General features: G+C 36.2%; 1 protein-coding gene across 1 annotated transcript in view; it reads right to left on the reverse strand.

Moving 5' to 3' along the window:
• Positions 1-20172, reverse strand: part of SNX4 (sorting nexin 4) — a gene marked incomplete at both ends in the record, with an annotated part of 65141 nt that overhangs the window by 34260 nt on the left and 10709 nt on the right. The window contains 6 exons of the mRNA XM_079704819.1: positions 582-654; positions 3943-3998; positions 10960-11007; positions 11472-11621; positions 11699-11834; positions 17025-17146. Coding sequence (XP_079560945.1) covers positions 582-654; positions 3943-3998; positions 10960-11007; positions 11472-11621; positions 11699-11834; positions 17025-17146 — 585 coding nt within the window. The remainder of the gene's footprint in view (positions 1-581; positions 655-3942; positions 3999-10959; positions 11008-11471; positions 11622-11698; positions 11835-17024; positions 17147-20172) is intronic.

The raw sequence follows: 20172 nt of genomic DNA on the forward strand, positions 1-20172 counted from the left end.
TGTTAACTATTCAGCAACCTTAAAAAAAAAAACCTTGAAAGAATAGGATATTATATGTAGATCTAAAATCCCACACTTAATTATATTCCAACAGTGAAATGGTAGGCCCTTTGATAAGATGTCAAAACAACCATATACAGACTACAGAGCAAACTATAGGCTAAAATTCTTCAAGTTATTTATGCCAGAAAACATTTCACATTTTTTAAAAAAATGCAATTTAGGTGATGAACACACCAAATTTGAATATAAAAATCAGTTATTCATCATAAATATCTTCCATTACTTAAAAGCGTTAACGATTAAATGAGAAGCACTTCCTTTTTTTTTTTTTTTTTTTGCGGTACGTGGGCCTCTCACCGCTGTGGCCTCTCCTGCCGCGGAGCACAGGGTCCAGATGCGCAGGCCCAGCGGCCATGGCTCACGGGCCCAGCCAATCCGTGGCATGTGGGATCCTCCTGGACCGGGGCACGAACCCGTGTCCCCAGCATCGGCAGGTGGACTCTCAACCACTGTGCCACCAGGGAAGCCCAAGCACTTCCTTTTTAACGTCTGTCAAAAAGTTCTTGGGGACCACTTACAGCTCTGACTCGAAGAAGATGTGAGATGACAGACTGTAGTTCATCACTGTAGTGTTTTAGTTCTGTAAACCTCCTGAAACAGGAAACAAAACATCATTTTTCTCATGAAAAGTCAAAAACTGAAAGACAAAACAGTAGTTCCTGAGAATAATAAAACTGATTCTATTTAACTATTTGCTAGCCTTAAACATTTACACACTGATGCAAACTCAGAAAGTTCTAAAACAAAATAACCATATTTTCTCTAGATATTTTTAAAGCCAAGAAAAGATTTCATAACTTACACTGTGGAACTGAGATAGAGATAATATTTGTTGGTTTGAAAACAAAAAAACAGGAGAAAATTTATGGTGCTAAAAAAATCTTATGGTGCAACCATAAACTCATTGTCTCTACCCTTAATCTTCATGCTGCTCAGTAATCTTTGTTTCTATAATCTGATATCTGTCGTTCTCCATAAGACCTGAAACTTTATTACCACCGTTCTTCCAGCAATGTAACACCTGACCTCACCCTCCTCAAAAATTTGTTTCCCTGACATCAGTGTTAATTTCTCATGATTTTCCTTTTACTCTCTGGTCATTCCTAAAGTCTCCTTTGTAGGACTCACTCCCTTCCCTCATCTCTTATACCGCCAACTTTAGTGTGCAAAGGACCCCTGAAGTGTTTGCTAAGAACACTACTGAGGGCCTCTCAGTAAAAGAGGGCATGAGTAACCACCACAACTGTACACAGGAATAAATTCAGGAATCTGAATTTATAACAAACTCACTCACAGGATTCAGATGCTGGCAATCCTCAGATTACACTTTGGAAAACGCCCTTCAAGCACTGGCTTCTTTAGGATTCAGCCCTAGGTCCTCACCCATCTTACAACCAATCTTTAAATCTACACACTCTATATGACTTATTCACAAAGCTTCACAATTATGATCTACATGCTGCTGAACTCCAAATATGCAACTCCAGCCCAAATCTCTCCTAAAAGCCATATCTATGAAGCCAACTAACTAGCAGACATTTGTACTTGTTTACATATCCAAAGCTCTACTTATCTTCCCCTATCCCATCAAATCTCTCTCCTCTATTCCCTAGCAGTTTAAACAATGAAACCTAGGTGCCACCTGTATTTCCTTCTCCTCTCTTTCATCCCATACATTCTACCAATCACTCAGTCTACCCCCTAAATATTAGCCAAATATTGCCACAAAAAAGTAGAGACTCAAGGTCCTCCTCCTCACAGCTTTTAACAGTCTAGTTTGAATAAAAATAAACATGCATGAAGAGGTATCATTTGAAACCTCTGAAACAGTCTTTCTGGTTTTCTAGATTTTAAGAAAGAACAGAATTAAAGTATTTTAGTGATATAAACTATTTCAGTAATGGTATGAATAATAATTAATCTATTGGGCCAGATAGACCTAGAACAGAGATTCTGTATATTAAAAATTTGTTACAACAATGACTGATACAGATAATTCTCTTATCTAAAACTTAAGGCAAACAAATTCTATTACTAATTATACATTAATTATATACTTGAACAAGAACTTAGGAGCAAAAAACTGCCTTGTTTATGTTATTGGTCATATCATATTTAAAATTCTATATATAATATAGAATATTAAATAAAATTTAGCAATCTAGAAAAGCTGGTAGGTCAGAAAAGGGAAGACAAACATTCAGTTGACAAAATATTTTTCATTAAATTAAAAAACATTCAACTGACAAAACAATAATATTAAATATTAATTTAAAAACTGTCTCATCTACATGCTCCTCTAATGAATGTACATTCACCAATGTCATAAACTTTGCTGCTTAGGTTTTCCAAAGCTTTTTTTGGAGGGTGACATAATTTAGTTCTTAACCTAGAGAACATCTCATATACCATGGATGTCATTATAACCCTTATAAAAACCTCAGTGGAACCTTAAATGCATATTACAAAGCAAAAGCCTTTCTGAAGATGCTCCGTATTGTATGATACAACATTCTGGAAAAGGCAAAACTATGGGAACAGTAAAAAGATCAGTGGTTGCCAGGGCTATGGGGAGGGAAGGATAAATAGGCAGAGCAAAGAGATTTTTAGGGCAGTGAAAATACTTTTTATGATACTATAATGACACATACCTGTCATTATACATTAGTCAAAACCCATATAACACCAAGAGTAAACCCTAATGTAAACTATGGACTTCGAGAGGGTAACAATGAGTCAATGTAGGTTCATCAATCATAACAAATGTACCACTTTGGTAAGGGATAATAGGGGCGGCTCTGTATTTCTAGGGGCAGCTGTGTAAGTGTAGGGGCAGAGGGTACCTGGGAGCTCTGTACTTTCCACTTAATTTTGCTGGGAACCTAAAACTACTCTAAGAAATAAAGTCTATTAAAAAAATAAAATAAAAACCTCAATGGTTACCATCACAATTTCTTAATTACCAAACTTTAAAATATTTATTTATATTTTATATTCAAAATGTATACTAAAAACCAGAGGCACAATGTTAATGTGTTATGGTTTATAAAGTCCAGCACAATAGGCTATCAGACTATGCAAACTTGGCCTTTGTCTGCTAAGAATTCACACTATGTAGAAGTTAATGCTGAAGGCCTGACTAGAGAAATTCTAACAGACCTCATAAACTTGGTCACCAAATATGGAAAAGCCTCATCTACCTAAGCACAATTCTACCTGGAAAGTATAGCTGAAGCAAGCTTCAGGTAAAGGTCCATATAATGAACAGCCTGAATTATCCACCAAATTCAGAGAATGAACAATACCAAATCTTAAATACCTAGATCCCACCCTAAGGAAAGTTATTTCTGAATACACCAGCTTTCTTTAATATAGAAATGCTCTCACAAATACCAAAGTGACACTGATGAAGTCAGGTAATTGTCATATAAATACATCTCCACGAAATTATTATACTAGTATGCAACTGTCTATCAAGTTTTTTTGCTATTCAAAGTAGATAGTTTATTATTAAAATAAATAATATATTATCTTGAGTTTTGTACATATCTGACAAGCCAAGTCTAATAAGAAAAACTATTTTATATGAAATTAAAATTATTTTTCTCATTTTTCTGATACCTTAAACAACACTTAATAAATCCTTCTAGGAAAAAGCAGTGGTTTAATTTTCTAAAACTTCAGTTACTTACAACCTTAATCCCAATTAAATTACCAAATTTCAAAATCAGTTTTAGACTGTAAAAGGATTTCACTAACGTGAATTACTATTTAAAATATTTAGCAAATAAAGTGCATACATTCAGAAATGAAAAATTAAATAGATTGATAGGCACCATTCAAAACAACATTGTAACTGTTATTAAAACAAAACCTTACTTGTCTGGGTTTTTCACTCTGAATGTTGCATTAAGCGCTTTTAACCTGGAGTCTGCCTGGAAAAAATAATTTATTCACTTAATACAATTACATTTCAGGGTATAAATCCAAACAGTTTTATTTTCCCTTTAGAATTAAGATGCTCAAGTACAGTTTTCTTCATATCATTTGTGTCAAACACATTAAACATACCCCAAAAGACAGCTTAGTAGTTATTTTTTAAAACACTACAAAAATATTTATAAATTAAACTGAACACATGGCATTCAGTAATACCAAAGTAAAACAACTGTAAACACCAACACACTAGCAACCATATAGCTCTGCATTATTATAACAGAATACGTCATGTGAAAAAAGTAGTTTACTTTTTCTCTAAATCAAGAAAAACAATGATCTGTATATATAAACTAAATAAAACTACTGCTTTGAAGCCTGTGCATTACTGAGAGTCGTTCTCAGGTGGAATGTAAACCAAATGTACATTGGTTTTTCTCATTTTCATAATCAGTATTTTAGAAAATAAAGAAATATGGAAATGCCTGTACTAAATTAAAACTAGCTAGATGAGGACTTCCCTGGTGGTACAGGTTTGATCCCTGGTCAGGGAACTAAGATCCCACATGCCTTGAGGTGCGGCCAAAAAAAACCCAAGCTAGATGACATCAAATTAATTCCTTTCTAGCTGGCAGGAAATGTTACAACTTTTTAACTACCTTTACTTATTTCTAGATATTTCAACACAACTATTTAACTACCTTTACTTATTTCTACCCTAACTTATTTCAAAGGAGAGACAGAAGGATCAACATGAAATAATAATTTCATTGTATAAATTTATACTTAATATAGCCAAATCCTGTCCTCTTACCGTATGTTCTCATTAAAATAAAAAAAATTATAAATAAATAAATAAATATATATATATATATATATATATATATATATTTTTTTTTTTTTTTTCTGACCAAGTCACAAAAATGATACAGTTCATAAAAGGTAGCTTAATCAGTAATCAATTTCATGATGTGGTTTGGTTTTGAAAATCCCAATCGGCTTGAATATTTTATGTTATTCCAACTTATAAGCCCTAATTACAAATACTCCCAAAATAATAAACAAACAAAAGCAAAACTACTAGGGCTCCCCAGATTACATGGCTAAAGAAATAAAAACAAATGCAATAAATACACCACTCCATAAACCCAGCCTCCTAAACCTTCAGACCAAAAGCAATTCAAAGAGCTATCAAGAATATCTAAAGCTTAATTTGTCATTGAATTCAGGGGATTCTCTTATTTCTAAAATGGGTATTTTATCAATTCTTGACCTTTCTTACATCTCAAGGGCAAAGGAGCTAATGCATGTGAAAGTCCTTACAATTAAAGCAACTATGAATTTAAGGCATATAATATTACTCTCTTATGTTCTTTATGTGAATTCAAATCACTAAACATCAACGTGTTAATGACTTTATAGTCACATGCAAATGAGATTCTTTAAATAAGGATGAAATTACATAAAAACCATCAGTAAAAAAGAAAATTTTCATGTGTATCTTTTCTGAATCTCATACTTAATACTACCAATTAATTTATTTTTTACTTTTAATATTACCATTTTACCACTATAGAAGGCATATAAAATGTAAACCATCACCATCCTAACCTTTGCTTACCAAGCATTGTCAGGTCAGTCCATCACAACACCCCACTCAATCTGCTCATCATTTCACAAGATTCCATAAGAGAAATTGCCTAAAATGTCATCAAATCAGAAACTTCTCCCCAAAGCTAACTCTCTAAACACCTACCTAGGCTGTTCCAAACCTGACGGTTACCATTCATCCATCTTATCAGGTTCCCCACTAAATATCTAAAGAAGCCCTTACATAATTGTTTCATGCCATCCTACTTTATCTCTTTTAATACAGCACTATCTGAAATCCCCTGAGTTGTTTTCTTGTTTCCTAGCTGTCCACTAGAATATAAGAGCCACAAGAAAAGCACAATGTGAATGGGGCTCCTAGAGTTGCACAATGGCTGCCATGGCAATACTTTAATCTTCTTTGTTCATTCCTGTATCCCCAATGCCTCCCAAAGCCTGGCACAAGAAAAACATGCAATAAGTATTGGCTGAATGAAAAAAATAACCCCGACTATTCTACAGCCCCAACTTAACTTCCTTTCCCATGTTCTTTAATCCCCACCTCTCCTTCCCTTTCCAATTACTATTACATACTTTACTTTCCTTGTCCTAGACCTTGTCTTTCCTTTATTTCATTTTCAGGTTCTTATCTTCCCCCAAACCTCGCCTAGTAAACCATTACCAGCTTGCCCTCTAACATTCTTCCTTTACCCGCTAGGTTGACTCCATTGCAGGTTTCTCACTATTCAGGTCTCAGCTCAAATGTTCTCTCTTCAACCATGTGATGCAGTTTGCCCAGGACAGTCCTGGCTTACACCTGTTGTCCCTAATCTAATTATTAGCAGACCCCCTTTTTATTCTCAAAAGTGTCCCCATTTGAACAATAAATTTTATTGTCACCTATCTCAAAATAACCCCTAGAAAAAAATCCCTGTTGTCATACTCTCTCACAGTAATGACTGTTTTACTTTATATCAACTATAACTTTCAAAGTATCTTAAATAAATGTAAACTTAAAGTCTCCAACTACTACAATACAAGCTCCATAAGAACATGGAGATAATGAATGTTTCCAGCGTATTCGCTGTTGTATCCACAGCACCTAGAAGAGTACCTGACAGTCTGTAGGCACCCAGCATTTGGAATCTCCAGGATTAATAGAGATCCTAAAGGCCCAGATCTTCTCTCTGGCAGTCCCTGCTCCAAGCAACAGACAGGGTTCTGGATTCTTCTGAGTCAGCCTAAATTCATTTAAGGTTTGGGCATATGGATGACACTTACTTTCATGTAAGTAACTTACTGAGAGAACTGAGTTAAAATGATATCACTTTAAACTAAAGTATTGGGTGGAGGACCTCCCTGGTGGCACAGTGGTTAAGAATCTGCCTGCCAATGCAGGAGACATGGGTTCGAGCCCTGGTCCGGGAAGATCCCACATGCCACAAAGCAACTAAGACTGTGCGCCACAACTACTGAGCCTGCGCTCTAGAGCCCGCGAGCCACTACTGAGCCCGCGAGCCACAACTACTGAAGCCTGCATGCCTAGAGCCTGTTCTGTGCAACAAAGAGAAGCCACCACAATGAGAAGCCCTCACACTGCAACAAAGAGTAGCCCCTGCTTGCCGCAATTAGAGAAAGCCTGCGCACAGCAACAAAGAGCCAACGCAGCCAAAAATAAAAATTAATTAAAAAAAAGGGAACTGAAAACAGACAAAAACCATATGATTTTTTAAATAAATAAATAAATAAATAAATAAAGTATTGGGTGGGCCAAAAGTTTCATTTGGTTTTTTCCGTAAGATGGCTCTAGTAGCACTTAGCCGTCTTTAACTTCATTCGAAACAATTTTGTTAGACTGTATGTGACGGCTGTCATATCAGCAAGCATTTAAAAAAGACTTAACAAAATTAGTGAATTTTTGTGTAGCAATTTTAATACTGAAGGTGGAAGAAAAAAAGCATTTTCGGCATATTATGCTTTATTATTTCAAGAAAGGTAAAAACGCAACTGAAACGCACAGAAAGATTTGTGCAGTGTATGGAGAAGGTGCTGTGACTAATCGAACGTGTCAAAAGTGGTTTGCAAAGTTTCGTGCTGGAGATTTCTTGCTGGACAGTGCTCCACGGTCGGGTAGACCAGTTCAAGTAGATAGCGATCAAATTGAAACAATAATTGAGAACAATCAACATTATACCACCATTAAGTCACTTCCTCGAGTTCCTCATCTAAAAAACTGGAATAATACTAAACTAACCTCAAAGGTACTGAGGCAACTGTCAGCAAAAAAACATAACCGTGTATTAGAGTACAGTACTTAAGCACATAGTAAACATTTAATGTTAATGATATTCAGATAAGATACTGCTTTAGGTTCTAACTTTTTTTTCTTTCTTTTTTTTTTTTTTACCAATTTTGATAATCTTCTAAAATTATCTTCCCTAAAAATATTCTTATCTGTCATCTTACAGCAATGGTTCTTAAGTTTTAGGCTCGTGGGAATCAATGTCTGGAATGAACTCTAGGATTCAGTATTTTGAACAAACAATCCCAGCAAATTGAGACTCATGAAGCCAGCTGACCACATTTCAAGAAACACTGAATTAAAAAAAAATTTTTTTAATCAAAAAACTAGTTCCACGCTAAAAAAAAAGAAGAAACGCTGAATTATGAGTACTCAGCCAGCAATTCAACCTTTTCTTGAAGCCTCAAGGTAACCACTATAAACAACTAATACTGAATCCACCTGTGACACAATGAAGCCCTAGGGGTTACATAGGTGTGTGGGGATTTGGCCCCATGCCAGAGGCCTCCATACTGCAGCGTCTGACTCTCAGATCATTGTTTTCCTTTACTAGCAGGCTCAGCTGTCAATTTCACTATTGTAACAGTGGGCCTGTCTCCGGCAGTATTCACTTTTAGACCTCTTAAATTTTCTTCTAATATGTTGTAGCCTAGAAAACAGATAGCCAAGTTTATTTGAATAACTATAATAAAATTAAATGGGGGGCTTCCCTGGTGGCGCAGTGGTTGAGAGTCCGCCTGCCGATGCAGGAGACACGGGTTCGGGACATGGGTTCGTGCCCCGGTCTGGGAGGATCCTGCATTCCACGGAGCGGTTGGGCCCGTGAGCCATGGCCGCTAAGCCTGCGCGTCCAGAGCCTGTGCTCCGCAGCGGGAGAGGCCACAGCAGTGACAGGCCCGCGTACCGCAAAAAAAAAAAAAAAATTAAGTGGGTACTATCTGAAAGGACCAAAGTATATCTGTAAGTACTATCGTAAGTTATGTTACATCCATTTGAACATCTCAGAAGTCAGTTCTAAATCCCCCCTTTCAACTGTGATTGGGTTTGTTGTAACTACCAAATACATGACCTCCACATAAGAGAAGTGTGTGTCTTTCTCTATCTCTCGGACAACCTCACATATGTTTGTATGTATGCATGCATATATGTGTGTGTATGTGTAGCCCTAAAAGGTCCCATTTCACTTCCCTGGTGGCACAGTGGTTAAGACTCCATGCTCCCAACGCAGGGAGCACAAGTTTATTCCCTGGTCAGGGAACTAGATCCCACGTGCAAGCCACAACTAAGAGTTCACATGACACAACTAAGGGGCCGGCGAGCCGCAACTGAGGAGCCCGTGAGACACAACTAAGGAGCTCACGGGCCACAGCTAAGGAGCCCATATGCCACAACTAAGACCCAGCACAACCAAATAAATAAATAAATATTTTTTTTAAAAAACCTGCTTCATTAAAAAAAAGTCGCAATTCCTTGCATGGGTCTCTAAATTCTCCCCATACATTTTATGTCTGGTCCATTTCATTTAAATTCTGACTTTTCAAATTATTGTGTACAGAGTATTACCTTTCAAAGATTTTATGAAAGTGAAACTAAGATTTCACCATAAGGCTACCCAAATACAAAACATTGTATCTAAACACTTAAATAGCACCTACACACAAGATTCAAAGCACTCTGGAAAGAGCATAGTCTATATGGGTGGAGAAATTTAGGAGTTTTCTCAAGTCCACCCAAGTTATGGCCAAAAACTGAGTTAAGGACAAACAACTGATAACTAGTTACTAAACTAATGACTAAATCAATGATGAAAATTTTTTAAATTTTCTTTTTATATAAAGAGACATCACTAAAAAATATATATATTTTAGTTTGCTCTTTTCTTTATTACTAGCTCCCAAGAAATCTTGGACTAGTTCTCAGAAAATTCTATCAAAATATAAATAATTTTTTAAAGTTTAGAGTTATTTCAAACCATCTCTAAACCAAAATTCCAGTATTCTCTGAGCACCATAATGAATTATAGCCAAGAATATACTAATTTTTTCATGTTATCTGCCAACAATATATTTATATGTTAAAATTGGTTTATGACAGAATTAGATACTTGATTATATTTTCTGTGCAGACAAAAATTTTTCTCTTCCTTGTCTTTTTATGTTAAAATTAAAATACCTATATACCAATGCATAAATCTCTAGGGGGTGTTCTTAAAATTACTGTAAAGACATTTTGTTCTTGCTGCCTAGACCTACTGAATTCTGTTACTGCATTATCATGTGAATTGTTTATCAATTTATATATTATATCAATTTATATTACTTTTTCTTCTTACCTATTCGGCTTACACAAGAGATGAAAACTTAAAAAAATTTGCAAGCACCAGTGTTAAATTACTTTTGGGAACAAGAGGGAGAGCAGACTGGAGTTAGGGTGGCCATCTTATAACCAACATGCTCTTTAATTTTTAGATAACAGTTCCATTCCCAGACACTAATTCTAATGACCAAATATGAAAAGCTGTCAAAATCTAATTAGGCCTGTATTACTAACAGATGCTAATACAAAATGAATCCTACACACTCAAAACTGGCCATGTCCCAGTAGAGAGAAGAAGCATGACTGATGGTTCTTCTTCTAGTCTGCTAAGATTGGAAAACCCAAGATCAATTCTTCAGAAGTGTCTTTCCTATTTAATAGAGTGAGCAATTATGGGGGCACCACTGATAGTGGCAGTGATAAGAACAGAGGGAAGAAAAAAATATACAATGTATAATAAGACTAAACTGTGGGAAAAATCTATAGCCTGTATCTAAATACTGCTTCAAAATCTTCTTTCCCAATAGAATTAAACTCATAAATATGCCCATTATAGTCTCACTATTAACAAAAATTACACCAATCAAAAATAAACTGCATTGTTTCTTTAAAAACTTTACCAATGATATTAGATGCAAAGCCAATTTCCAACATTTGCTCATTCAATAAACAGCAAGTACCCATTAAGTGCATGGCACTGTGCTAGGAACTGTAAAGGAACGTAACAAATTATTTCATACAATTATCCTTACCTTCAGCTGAAATCCAGTTTCATTCACAGTCTCCTTCCAGTTACCTTCCTAAAAATTAAAGTTAATTTTAAATATCATTGCAAAATAGCCCGTAAGGAATATTCCAAATTAAATACCTATTGTTCTGTTCTTCTTTCAGGGGAGATGGGAGAGAAAGGTTAAAAAATAATTCCTTTCACTGCAAAATTAAACATACAATCCAGATTCCAAAAGATTACCAAAGATGGACCCAAGATTTTATAGACCTGGGCTTCAAAAAACTAAAGGCTAACTCTGATACCATTTAAGTGATACCAAAAAGTACCATCTTTAGTATCTTTAAGTATAAAAACGTTAGCCAAAAGAATGATGTAATTTACTTTGGAAATTCAAAACAGAACAAACCATGAAATGCATATAAATTAACAAAGCTGCTCCAAAAGGATCATTAAGAATAAGCATTCCACAATTAAAAATTTAAAAAATCCCAAGTCAAATGAATTTTTTTAAAAGACCAAATAAAAGAAAAGTACCTGTGTTAAAAACAAATAGAAGATTTTGTCTCTACAAAGGATGGGATGTGAAGCAACTCTCAAGAGGAAGTTTTCTAAACCAATTCGACGTCTTTCCACAAAATCCGGGTCCATGTTGTCAGCAGAGAGTTTATGCCAAACAAATTCTGCCTAGATAAACAAAACCACCATGAAGAATAGTCTCAATGCTAAATACTTCTGAACTATACTGCCATTTCACTTCTTACCCTTTTTTCTGGTAAAGGTGGCACAACAATATGCGGATAGTAAACTAAAAGGTAGTTTCTCAACAACTCAAATTCACTATACCGCCTCCATAGTGAGTCTGTTAGGACACTCTGACCATCAATATGTTCAACTGACCTGAAAAAGACAGAATAAGATTTATAGTGTTTTTTAAAAATACAAATGCATGCACACGACCTCCTTTAAAACTGATAACTCCATTTACTGAATGCTTATGAACCAGACACTGAGTAGAGAATTTTTCATGTATTACTTAATCCCTACAACAAACCTGGTGAAGCAGGGATTACTGTCCCCATTTCACAGATGAGGAAGCAGCTGCACAGTATATGCTCTTCCTACAATCACAAAGATCTGTGGGTGGAGCACTCAGATCCATCTGATTCCCAAGCCTTCACTCCTAACCACTTTCTTCTGTTATAGAAAACCTATTGAACTCAAGAGAAATAGTCATATTAGGAACATTCTAAAAGCCTCAATATAAAATAATTTGGTTAATGTATAACAGCTGGCTTTCCAATATAGTAAAGTCTGGCTTAGCCAGTGTTTCATTAAAGAAAAAGTATTCTTCACTGCCACAATGAGAGGACAACTCCTGCCACGATGAGGGAATAATATTCATGCCAAAGACGATGACACCAAAAAAACCCTCGATTCAACGTTATAAATGAATCAGATGCATCCAAGTACCAGAAAAAATCCACAAAAGCAAAATGTCAATTAACTCTGAAACAGTGGGGGGAAGGGATGTAAAAATTCAATTCTAGTCTTATCTTTAATATAAAGAGCTGCAGGCAATGCCATGTCTCATCCATATAAAAGTTCAAGTTGGGAGAAAGCTGGGTAAAATCACATAAAGAATATTTGAAATTATTATTATTATTATTATTGGGTTTTTTTTTTTTTTTTTTTTTTTTTTGCGGTACGCGGGCATCTCACTGCTGTGGCCTCTCCCGTTACAGAGCACAGGCTCCGGATGCGCAGGCTCAGCGGCCATGGCCACGGGCCCAGCTGCTCCGCGGCACGTGGGATCTTCCCAGACCAGGGCACGAACCCGTGCCCCCTGCATCGGCAGGCGGACTCTCAACCACTGCGCCACCAGGGAAGCCCTGAAATTATTTTGACTATTTACAATTTCTGCTAGCATAATCACTGTTAGAAAACATTAGTCTTCTAAACATTATCAGAACCTTCCCATTTTCTAATTGTTTGCTTGAAAATAACTTACAGGCCCTCCAAGAAACACACATATAACCGAAGTGTGCATCTGTACATTATGGCATAAAGGCACAGAGGCTAAATCAGTCTTAGAATAAAGTAAAGTCTTGAGAAGATATATATACTGTGTCATGCTCAACACAAGCATTTTAATAATAAATAAATAAAATAATTTATTATTATTTATTATAATAAAAAATAATTTTTATATTAAGTTTGCCACTAAATTTATTCATTGCATTATATATTAGAAAAGGAAACATAATAGAAAGGAAACAAAAAAGGAAGCATAATATGAAATTCAAAATGTACAAATGGCTTCCACGGCAAAGATATAGGATTATTAAATCATAATTCATTTTAAAGAGTTGACCTAACCATTAGCTATGACTAATACTATTCTAACTCAGATTTTCAACTTCAGCTGAAAAAATGTCTTGGGTTAGTATCAAGTTTCAAATTATTTAAAATCATGACCAACAGAACCCACATCTTGCTAATAAGCAGATAAATATAGCCTATAAGCAGTATACCTAAAGGCTGTTAGAAGACCTTTTACAAGTTGATTTTGTTTTGTTTTGTTTTAAAGGCCACGAAAGGCAGGGTCTAATAACTGGAAACCACCTAAAAGCATAGAGAAGACTTTATTTGGACCACAAAACTACCCATTTATCCAATCATTTAACAAATACTTAATAGCACATAATTGGTTTTACATGCAACATTTAATTTAACCCTCACAATAAAGTAGATAGGATCATCAGCCCTGTTTTACAAATTAGAGGAATTAAGTGAAGACATCATATAGCCTCCCAAGACAACGAGGCATTCTTACCTATTACTACGTACTGTATACTTTATTTTAAAAGGGTTCATACTCTATGAACAGGAAAGCATAAAAACCTCTGGAGAAATTAAAATCAATGACTTTAGCCTTATTCATTCTTAGCCTATTAAACTGTAACACTATAGGCAATTGCTAAATGGACTTTCTACTTGTGTCCAAAGAGTAGGTAGATAAGCTATATGTTAAAGTTCAACTTTTAGTCAATATCAAGGCTCAATAATACTCATACTGTCCAAGACTATCTGAATAATACTGAATTACAGCAAGAATCCTACATGATTAAATAAATAAATTCCAGGTTTCTGTGGTTCTTGAATGAAAGTTAGCCTTACGGGTACAGTACTTTCAAAATAATCTATCCAAAAGCAGTATTTCTCAAAGTGGATATGAACATGATGTGGGCTAGGCAAGAATTTAAGAGAGGGAAAACACAAATCATAAAAGAAAAAAGACAGATAAATTTAACTATCTTAAAATGTAAAGACTTTATACTTGATAAAACTATGGTCCATGGTCCATATGCTTCAAAAACACCTGGAGGGGCTTCCCTGGTGGCGCAGTGGTTGAGGGTCCGCCTGCCGATGCAGGGGACACGGGTTCGTGCCCTGGTCCGGGAAGATCCCACATGCCGCGGAGCGGCTGGGCCCGTGAGCCATGGCTGCTGAGCCTGCGCATCCGGAGCCTGTGCCCCGCAACGGAGAGGCCACAGCAGTAAGAGGCCTGCGTACCGCAAAAAAAAAAAAAAAAAAAAAAAAACACCTGGAATTTTGCTTAAAATGTGTCAATTCCTGGACCCCACCCAAAACTCTGCAGCTTAAAATTTCCAAGTGATTCCTATACATTTTAAAGTTTGAGAATCACTGTTTTAAAATAAATGAAATACAATTGTGAAAGTCAACTCAATAATCCTTTTGTGCACCACACATTTACTGATGATCCACTTAAATATTTATCCAGAGTCTAGCTATATCACTCGTGTATGGTCACTTCTAACTCCAAGTTTCAAATTATAATACTCTATTCATTTCAGTCAAGAGTAAACTATAAATCATTCCAGATTATTCAAATCAAGAGTCTCTTCCAGGGCTTCCCTGGTGGCACAGTGGTTGAGAGTCCGCCTGCCGATGCAGGGGACACGGGTTTGTGTCCGGTCCAGGAAGATCCCACATGCCGTGGAGCAGCTGGGCCCGTGAGCCACGACTACTGAGCCTGCGCGTCTGGAGCCTGTGCTCCGCAACAAGAGGCCGCGATAGTGAGAGGCCCGTGCACCGCGATGAAGAGTGGCCCCCGCTTGCCACAACTAGAGAAAGCCCTCGCACAGAAATGAAGACGCAACATAGCAAAAATAAATAAATAATAAATAAATAAATAAAATAAAATATCCTTTTCAGTTTTAAATTTAAGAATTTACTTAGAAAGCTAGGGCCACGAATTTCTAAAGTATGATTTATTTATTTAGGCTGCACTGGGTCTTAGTTGCGGCATGCAGAACCTTTAGTTGTGGCACGCAAATTCTTAGCTGCAGCATGACTGTGGGATCTAGGTCTCTGACCAGGGATCAAACCTGGGCCCCCTGCATTGGGAGCTCAGAGTGTTAGCCACTAGACCACCAGGGCAGTCCCCTAAAGTATGATTTTTTAAAGTGGCTAATTTAACTTAAAAAAAAAAAAAACTCTCTCATGGGACCATAATTTTTTTAAATTACCTTAAAAAATCTCTCTGATACATACATGTATATATGCATGCCCCCAAACAACCTATTTTTTAAAAGATCCACCTTAGCTCTTTTCCCAAAATTCCTATCGTACACAAATTTTCTCTTCTTTTTGGAAGATTCTTTTTTTCTTTTCTTGTTTTGTTTTCTTTGCTTGTTGTGTGTGTATGTATGTGTGTGTGTAAGAAGGAAGACTATACTTAAAGAAAGGATTTTCAGAATTATTTGTAAACTAAATAAACTTCACCATGATTTTAACTTTAATTTCGGGTAGAACCACAGACCTGGAGAAAACCCTGAAAATGGCACAGGGTTCAGCCCTAAGGCTAGCTTGGTGACGGTGTGGTAAAGCCAATGAAAATGACTAAAAACAACTTTTAATGTATTCACATTAAAACATGGTTGTAACACTTTATCAACTAGGTCTGGGAGTTCTATTATTTTATTTTAGAAGCTATCAGAAAGTTCTCTCATATCTACTTGTTTTATTTATTTATTTATTTTATTTATTTATTTTTTTCTGCCGTGCCACACAGCATGCAGGATCTTAGTTCCCTGACCAGGGTTCAAACCCACGCCCCCTGCACCGGCAGGTGGATTCTTAACCACTGCACCACCAGGGAAGTCCCCCCTCTACTTGTTTTAATTGAAAGTATTTCTGCTCAGTCCACAGAGAGAAAAGACCTTGTCAGTATAGTCTTTACATAAACTGTTTATAATTGGCAAAATAGAGTCTTCCCTTGCTTTGCTCTAGACAAAACCATCTAATTCCTTTAACTTCTTCCTTATGAGGTAAGACTTTTCTGGTGAGTTGTGATTACTCCATGAGCTACTTTATCTTCTTTTTTTTTTTTTCGATTACACCATGATTTATTTTATCTTTTCAATTTTACCCCAAGGTCTAAAGCTCCAGTCTCAATCAATTTTTAACTGACCTTCATTTCTCGCCCAAAAAAAAGATTAAAAATGGGGAATTCCCTGGGAGTCCAGTGGTTAGGACTCCATGCTTCCACTGCAGGGGTCATGGGTTCCATCCCTGGTCAGGGAACTAAGGTCCTGCATGCTGCACAGCTGGCAGGGGCAAAGGGGGGATTTCTCTGTAACTCCCAACTCTCCTAAACTGACTTAGACTGTATTCTCTCCTCCTAGACTTCTTTGTTAACCATCTCCACTTACATAAGTCCACTTCATACTTCATACACCCCTGAGAACCTGGTATCTTTTCCCAAAATCACAAAAGGGTTGTATCTAACAACAAGAACTCCACTAAAGCATGTGTCAAGTAACATTCCAGATCCCAAAAGTATTCCATAACCTTCCCTCTCCCTCCAAAACAAGTACATTAGAACTTAGCTACTAAGAGTACCAGAATAAAAGACACACCTGTTAACCTGTTAAAAAGTAAAACAACAGCAAAAATCCCTAAAAAGACAATAACCTGTAAACAATTGCATTATACAACAGAATTTGCATCAATAGCTACCAAAGCTTTTTCTATCTAAACCTAGGCCTAATTCTCATCACTCACCTTGTTTCAATGAGGTAAGCAGTATATGTTTCTTGCATGTTCATGGCATTCCTCCCAGTTCGCTTTTCTGCTTCTGAAACACTAATTTCTATCTTCTTCAACCAAAAATTATTTTCCATCATCTGAATAAAAACAGTGGAAGAAGAACAACAAAAAACCTTTAAAATTATATTGAAAATACCCTAGCTATTTTAATAAAATCCATTATTAGTACATATTTTGGGCTACTTTTTTATATCTCTTAAGTTGCTAGGGGTTGCTAAGTTATATCAGCAAATGCCATGCCTCTTTTTATCAGCATACTGTAGCACATTAAAATTTTCCAGAACCTATTTTAACAAGTGCAATATTAATTATTAAAATGTAGGCAAGATTATAAGAGAAAAAAATTAAAATTAAATGTAGACATTTCACACAGTAACCAAGAAAAAACCTATATAGAAATACACATGAAAAAATCTAAAAACACTATATACAAAGACAAATGATGCTCAATACTGATATCTAATCTTTTTAAAATATTTATTTATTTATTTGGCTGTGTCGGGTCTTCATTGAGGCATGTGGGATCTTTTGTTGAGGTGCTCATTGTGGCGTGCAGGCCCCTCCTAGCGGTGCACGGGCTCTTCCTTGCGATGCACAGGCTTCTCTCTAGTTTTGGCGAGCAGGTTTTCTCTCTCTCGTTGTCGCATGGGCTCCAGAGCACGTGGGCTCTGTAGTTCACAGCACGCAGGCTAAGTTGAGGGGCGCAAGCTCAGCAGTTGTGGTGCACAGGCTTAGTTGCCCCGCATCCCCTGTACTGGAAGGCAGACTCTTTACCACTGGACCACCACGGAAGTCCCTGATATCTAATCTTTTTATTTTACCAAAGTCAAATCTCTATCTCAAATATAAAATACTACATATATGGCAAAATGTGAGATTTTTAGCAGGCACGTTAAAAAAAAAAAAGCAGGAGTCGTCACATATTTAACCACAAATTTGCCTAAACTTTTTTTTTTTTTAATTTATTTTTGGCTGTATTGGGTCTTCACTGCTGTGTGCGGGCTTTCTCTAGTTGCAGCGAGCAGGGGCTACTCTTTGTTGCGGTGCCCGGGCTTCTCACTGATGTGGCTTCTCTTTGTTGTGGAGCATGGGCTCTAGGTGCGCGGGCTTCAGCAGTTGTGGCATACGGGCTCAGTAGTTGTGGCTCGCAGACTCTAGAGCGCAGGCTCAGTAGTTGCGGCGCACAGGCTTAGTTGCTCCGTGGCATGTGGGAGCTTCCTGGACCAGGGCTTGAACCCGTGTCCCCTGCATTGGCAGGTGGATTCTTAACCACTGCGCCACCAGGGAAGTCCCTGCCTAAACTTCTTGGCAGTGATTAACAGGCTCCACTGTGAGACAGCAGGTTTTCCTTTTTTAAAAAAATATTGCTTTTGTTTATTTATTCATTTTTTAATTGAAGTATAGTTGATTCACAAACTTGTTTTAGTTTCTGGTGTACAGCAAAGTGATACAGTTATATATATATATTCTTTTCCATATTCTTTTCCACTATGGTTTATTAGAGAATAATGAATATAGTTCCCTGTGTTATATACAGTAGGACCTTGTTTATCTGAGACAGCAGGTTTTAAGAACAGGAGACTTCTTTCTTTTCTGCTAGATCATCCCCAGGCCTGTATCAAAGCACCGAAGAAAATGACAAAGATATCACAGGTGGTTCATAGGCTCTTTCTGTAGAAGTGTGCCACTGAAGAAGGGTCTTGAATATATCCAAAGTAACTCCAAGTTTAAACAAGAAAGACACACTGAGACCATGGATAACTGCTATGCTTTGGTTTTTTTCTCCCTTGCTCACTTTTAAAGTTCAGTGGGTTTTAATTAAAAACTCTGTACTATATTATAACCTGGATTAGTCTGTGAAGAAGAGATATAAGTAAAAAGATGGATACACCAAAAGTTTAAAGAAAAAGATGCATGCAGTAGAACCCATGATGATACTCTACACAGAAAATTAAACCTGTGTACTATGAAGAGAAAATAAGCTATGTGACAGTACACAAAATTAAATCAGTGATGAATAAAGATGACACACCTTAGGACGTACCGCCAAAAATGTTAAAGAAAATTGGAGGAGGTAAAAATGCTAAAAGAAGGACAAAGAAGTAAGAGCCAACCCAAAACAAAACAAAAACAAAAACAAAAACCACTCTGCTGTCAAACAAGACACTTTTATAAAATATAAGTTTTATGTTTATGTACTAAAAGAGAAAATAAGATAGAAGAAAATCATTCAATTAAAAGAAAGCTCAAAAAATTACATAAGCACAAACCACTCAACATCAGGGTTATGAAGCCCTCACTGGTTGAGATTATACATATAAAAAATTTGGGCCCACAGCCAAGCACTATTTACCATCACATACTCCAGTGAAAAATTCTCTGAATTCTGGAAGCACATAACTGATAAAGCAAATTATTTCCCAGCCAAAAATATAATGCATGTGAGTCATAAATTTACCCCATTATGCCATTCAATTACACAGAAGGAAAAAGTAAAAGAATAAAATCAACTGTCATAAAAACTAAAGACTGGCATACAAAAATACCAGCAGGGTTTGGTAGATGATATAAAATTGCTTATCCTGTCACACTAAAGTACAAACAATGCCAAGAATAACACAACTAATACCATAATTGTTAAAAGGACACATTCAAAATATTGAGAAATGGATAAACTTGATAACTGGAAGATGGGACTGGGAGTGTGTTTTAAAGAGAGACATAATATATATATATATTTTTTAAATTGAAGTATAGTTGATTTATAATGTGTGCTAGGGAGACATGACATTTTAGATGTATTGAAAGTGGACTTCTCATTAAAGAACATCACTAAAGAGTGATGCTACACTCACATCTTACACTTATACTCAAAGGAATAACATCCCAAATGTAGATGCTTGATATGTGAATCACTACTTTCTACCTAACGTAAGACCAAATAAATATAGAAGATGGACATATTTAAAAGGCTGATGAAATTCTTTATTTCCAATTCAGTGAGTAAAAATGAATATAATCTATTTTAAGTTTTAAAAATGTTGCAAACAGTGAAACAGTACAAGCAAGCATAAAACAGATAACAGTGATAAAAGGAACAATA

The sequence above is a fragment of the Hyperoodon ampullatus genome, assembly GCF_949752795.1.
Source record: "Hyperoodon ampullatus genome assembly, chromosome: 5".
In the NCBI taxonomy this organism is placed as follows: Eukaryota; Metazoa; Chordata; class Mammalia; order Artiodactyla; family Ziphiidae; genus Hyperoodon; species Hyperoodon ampullatus.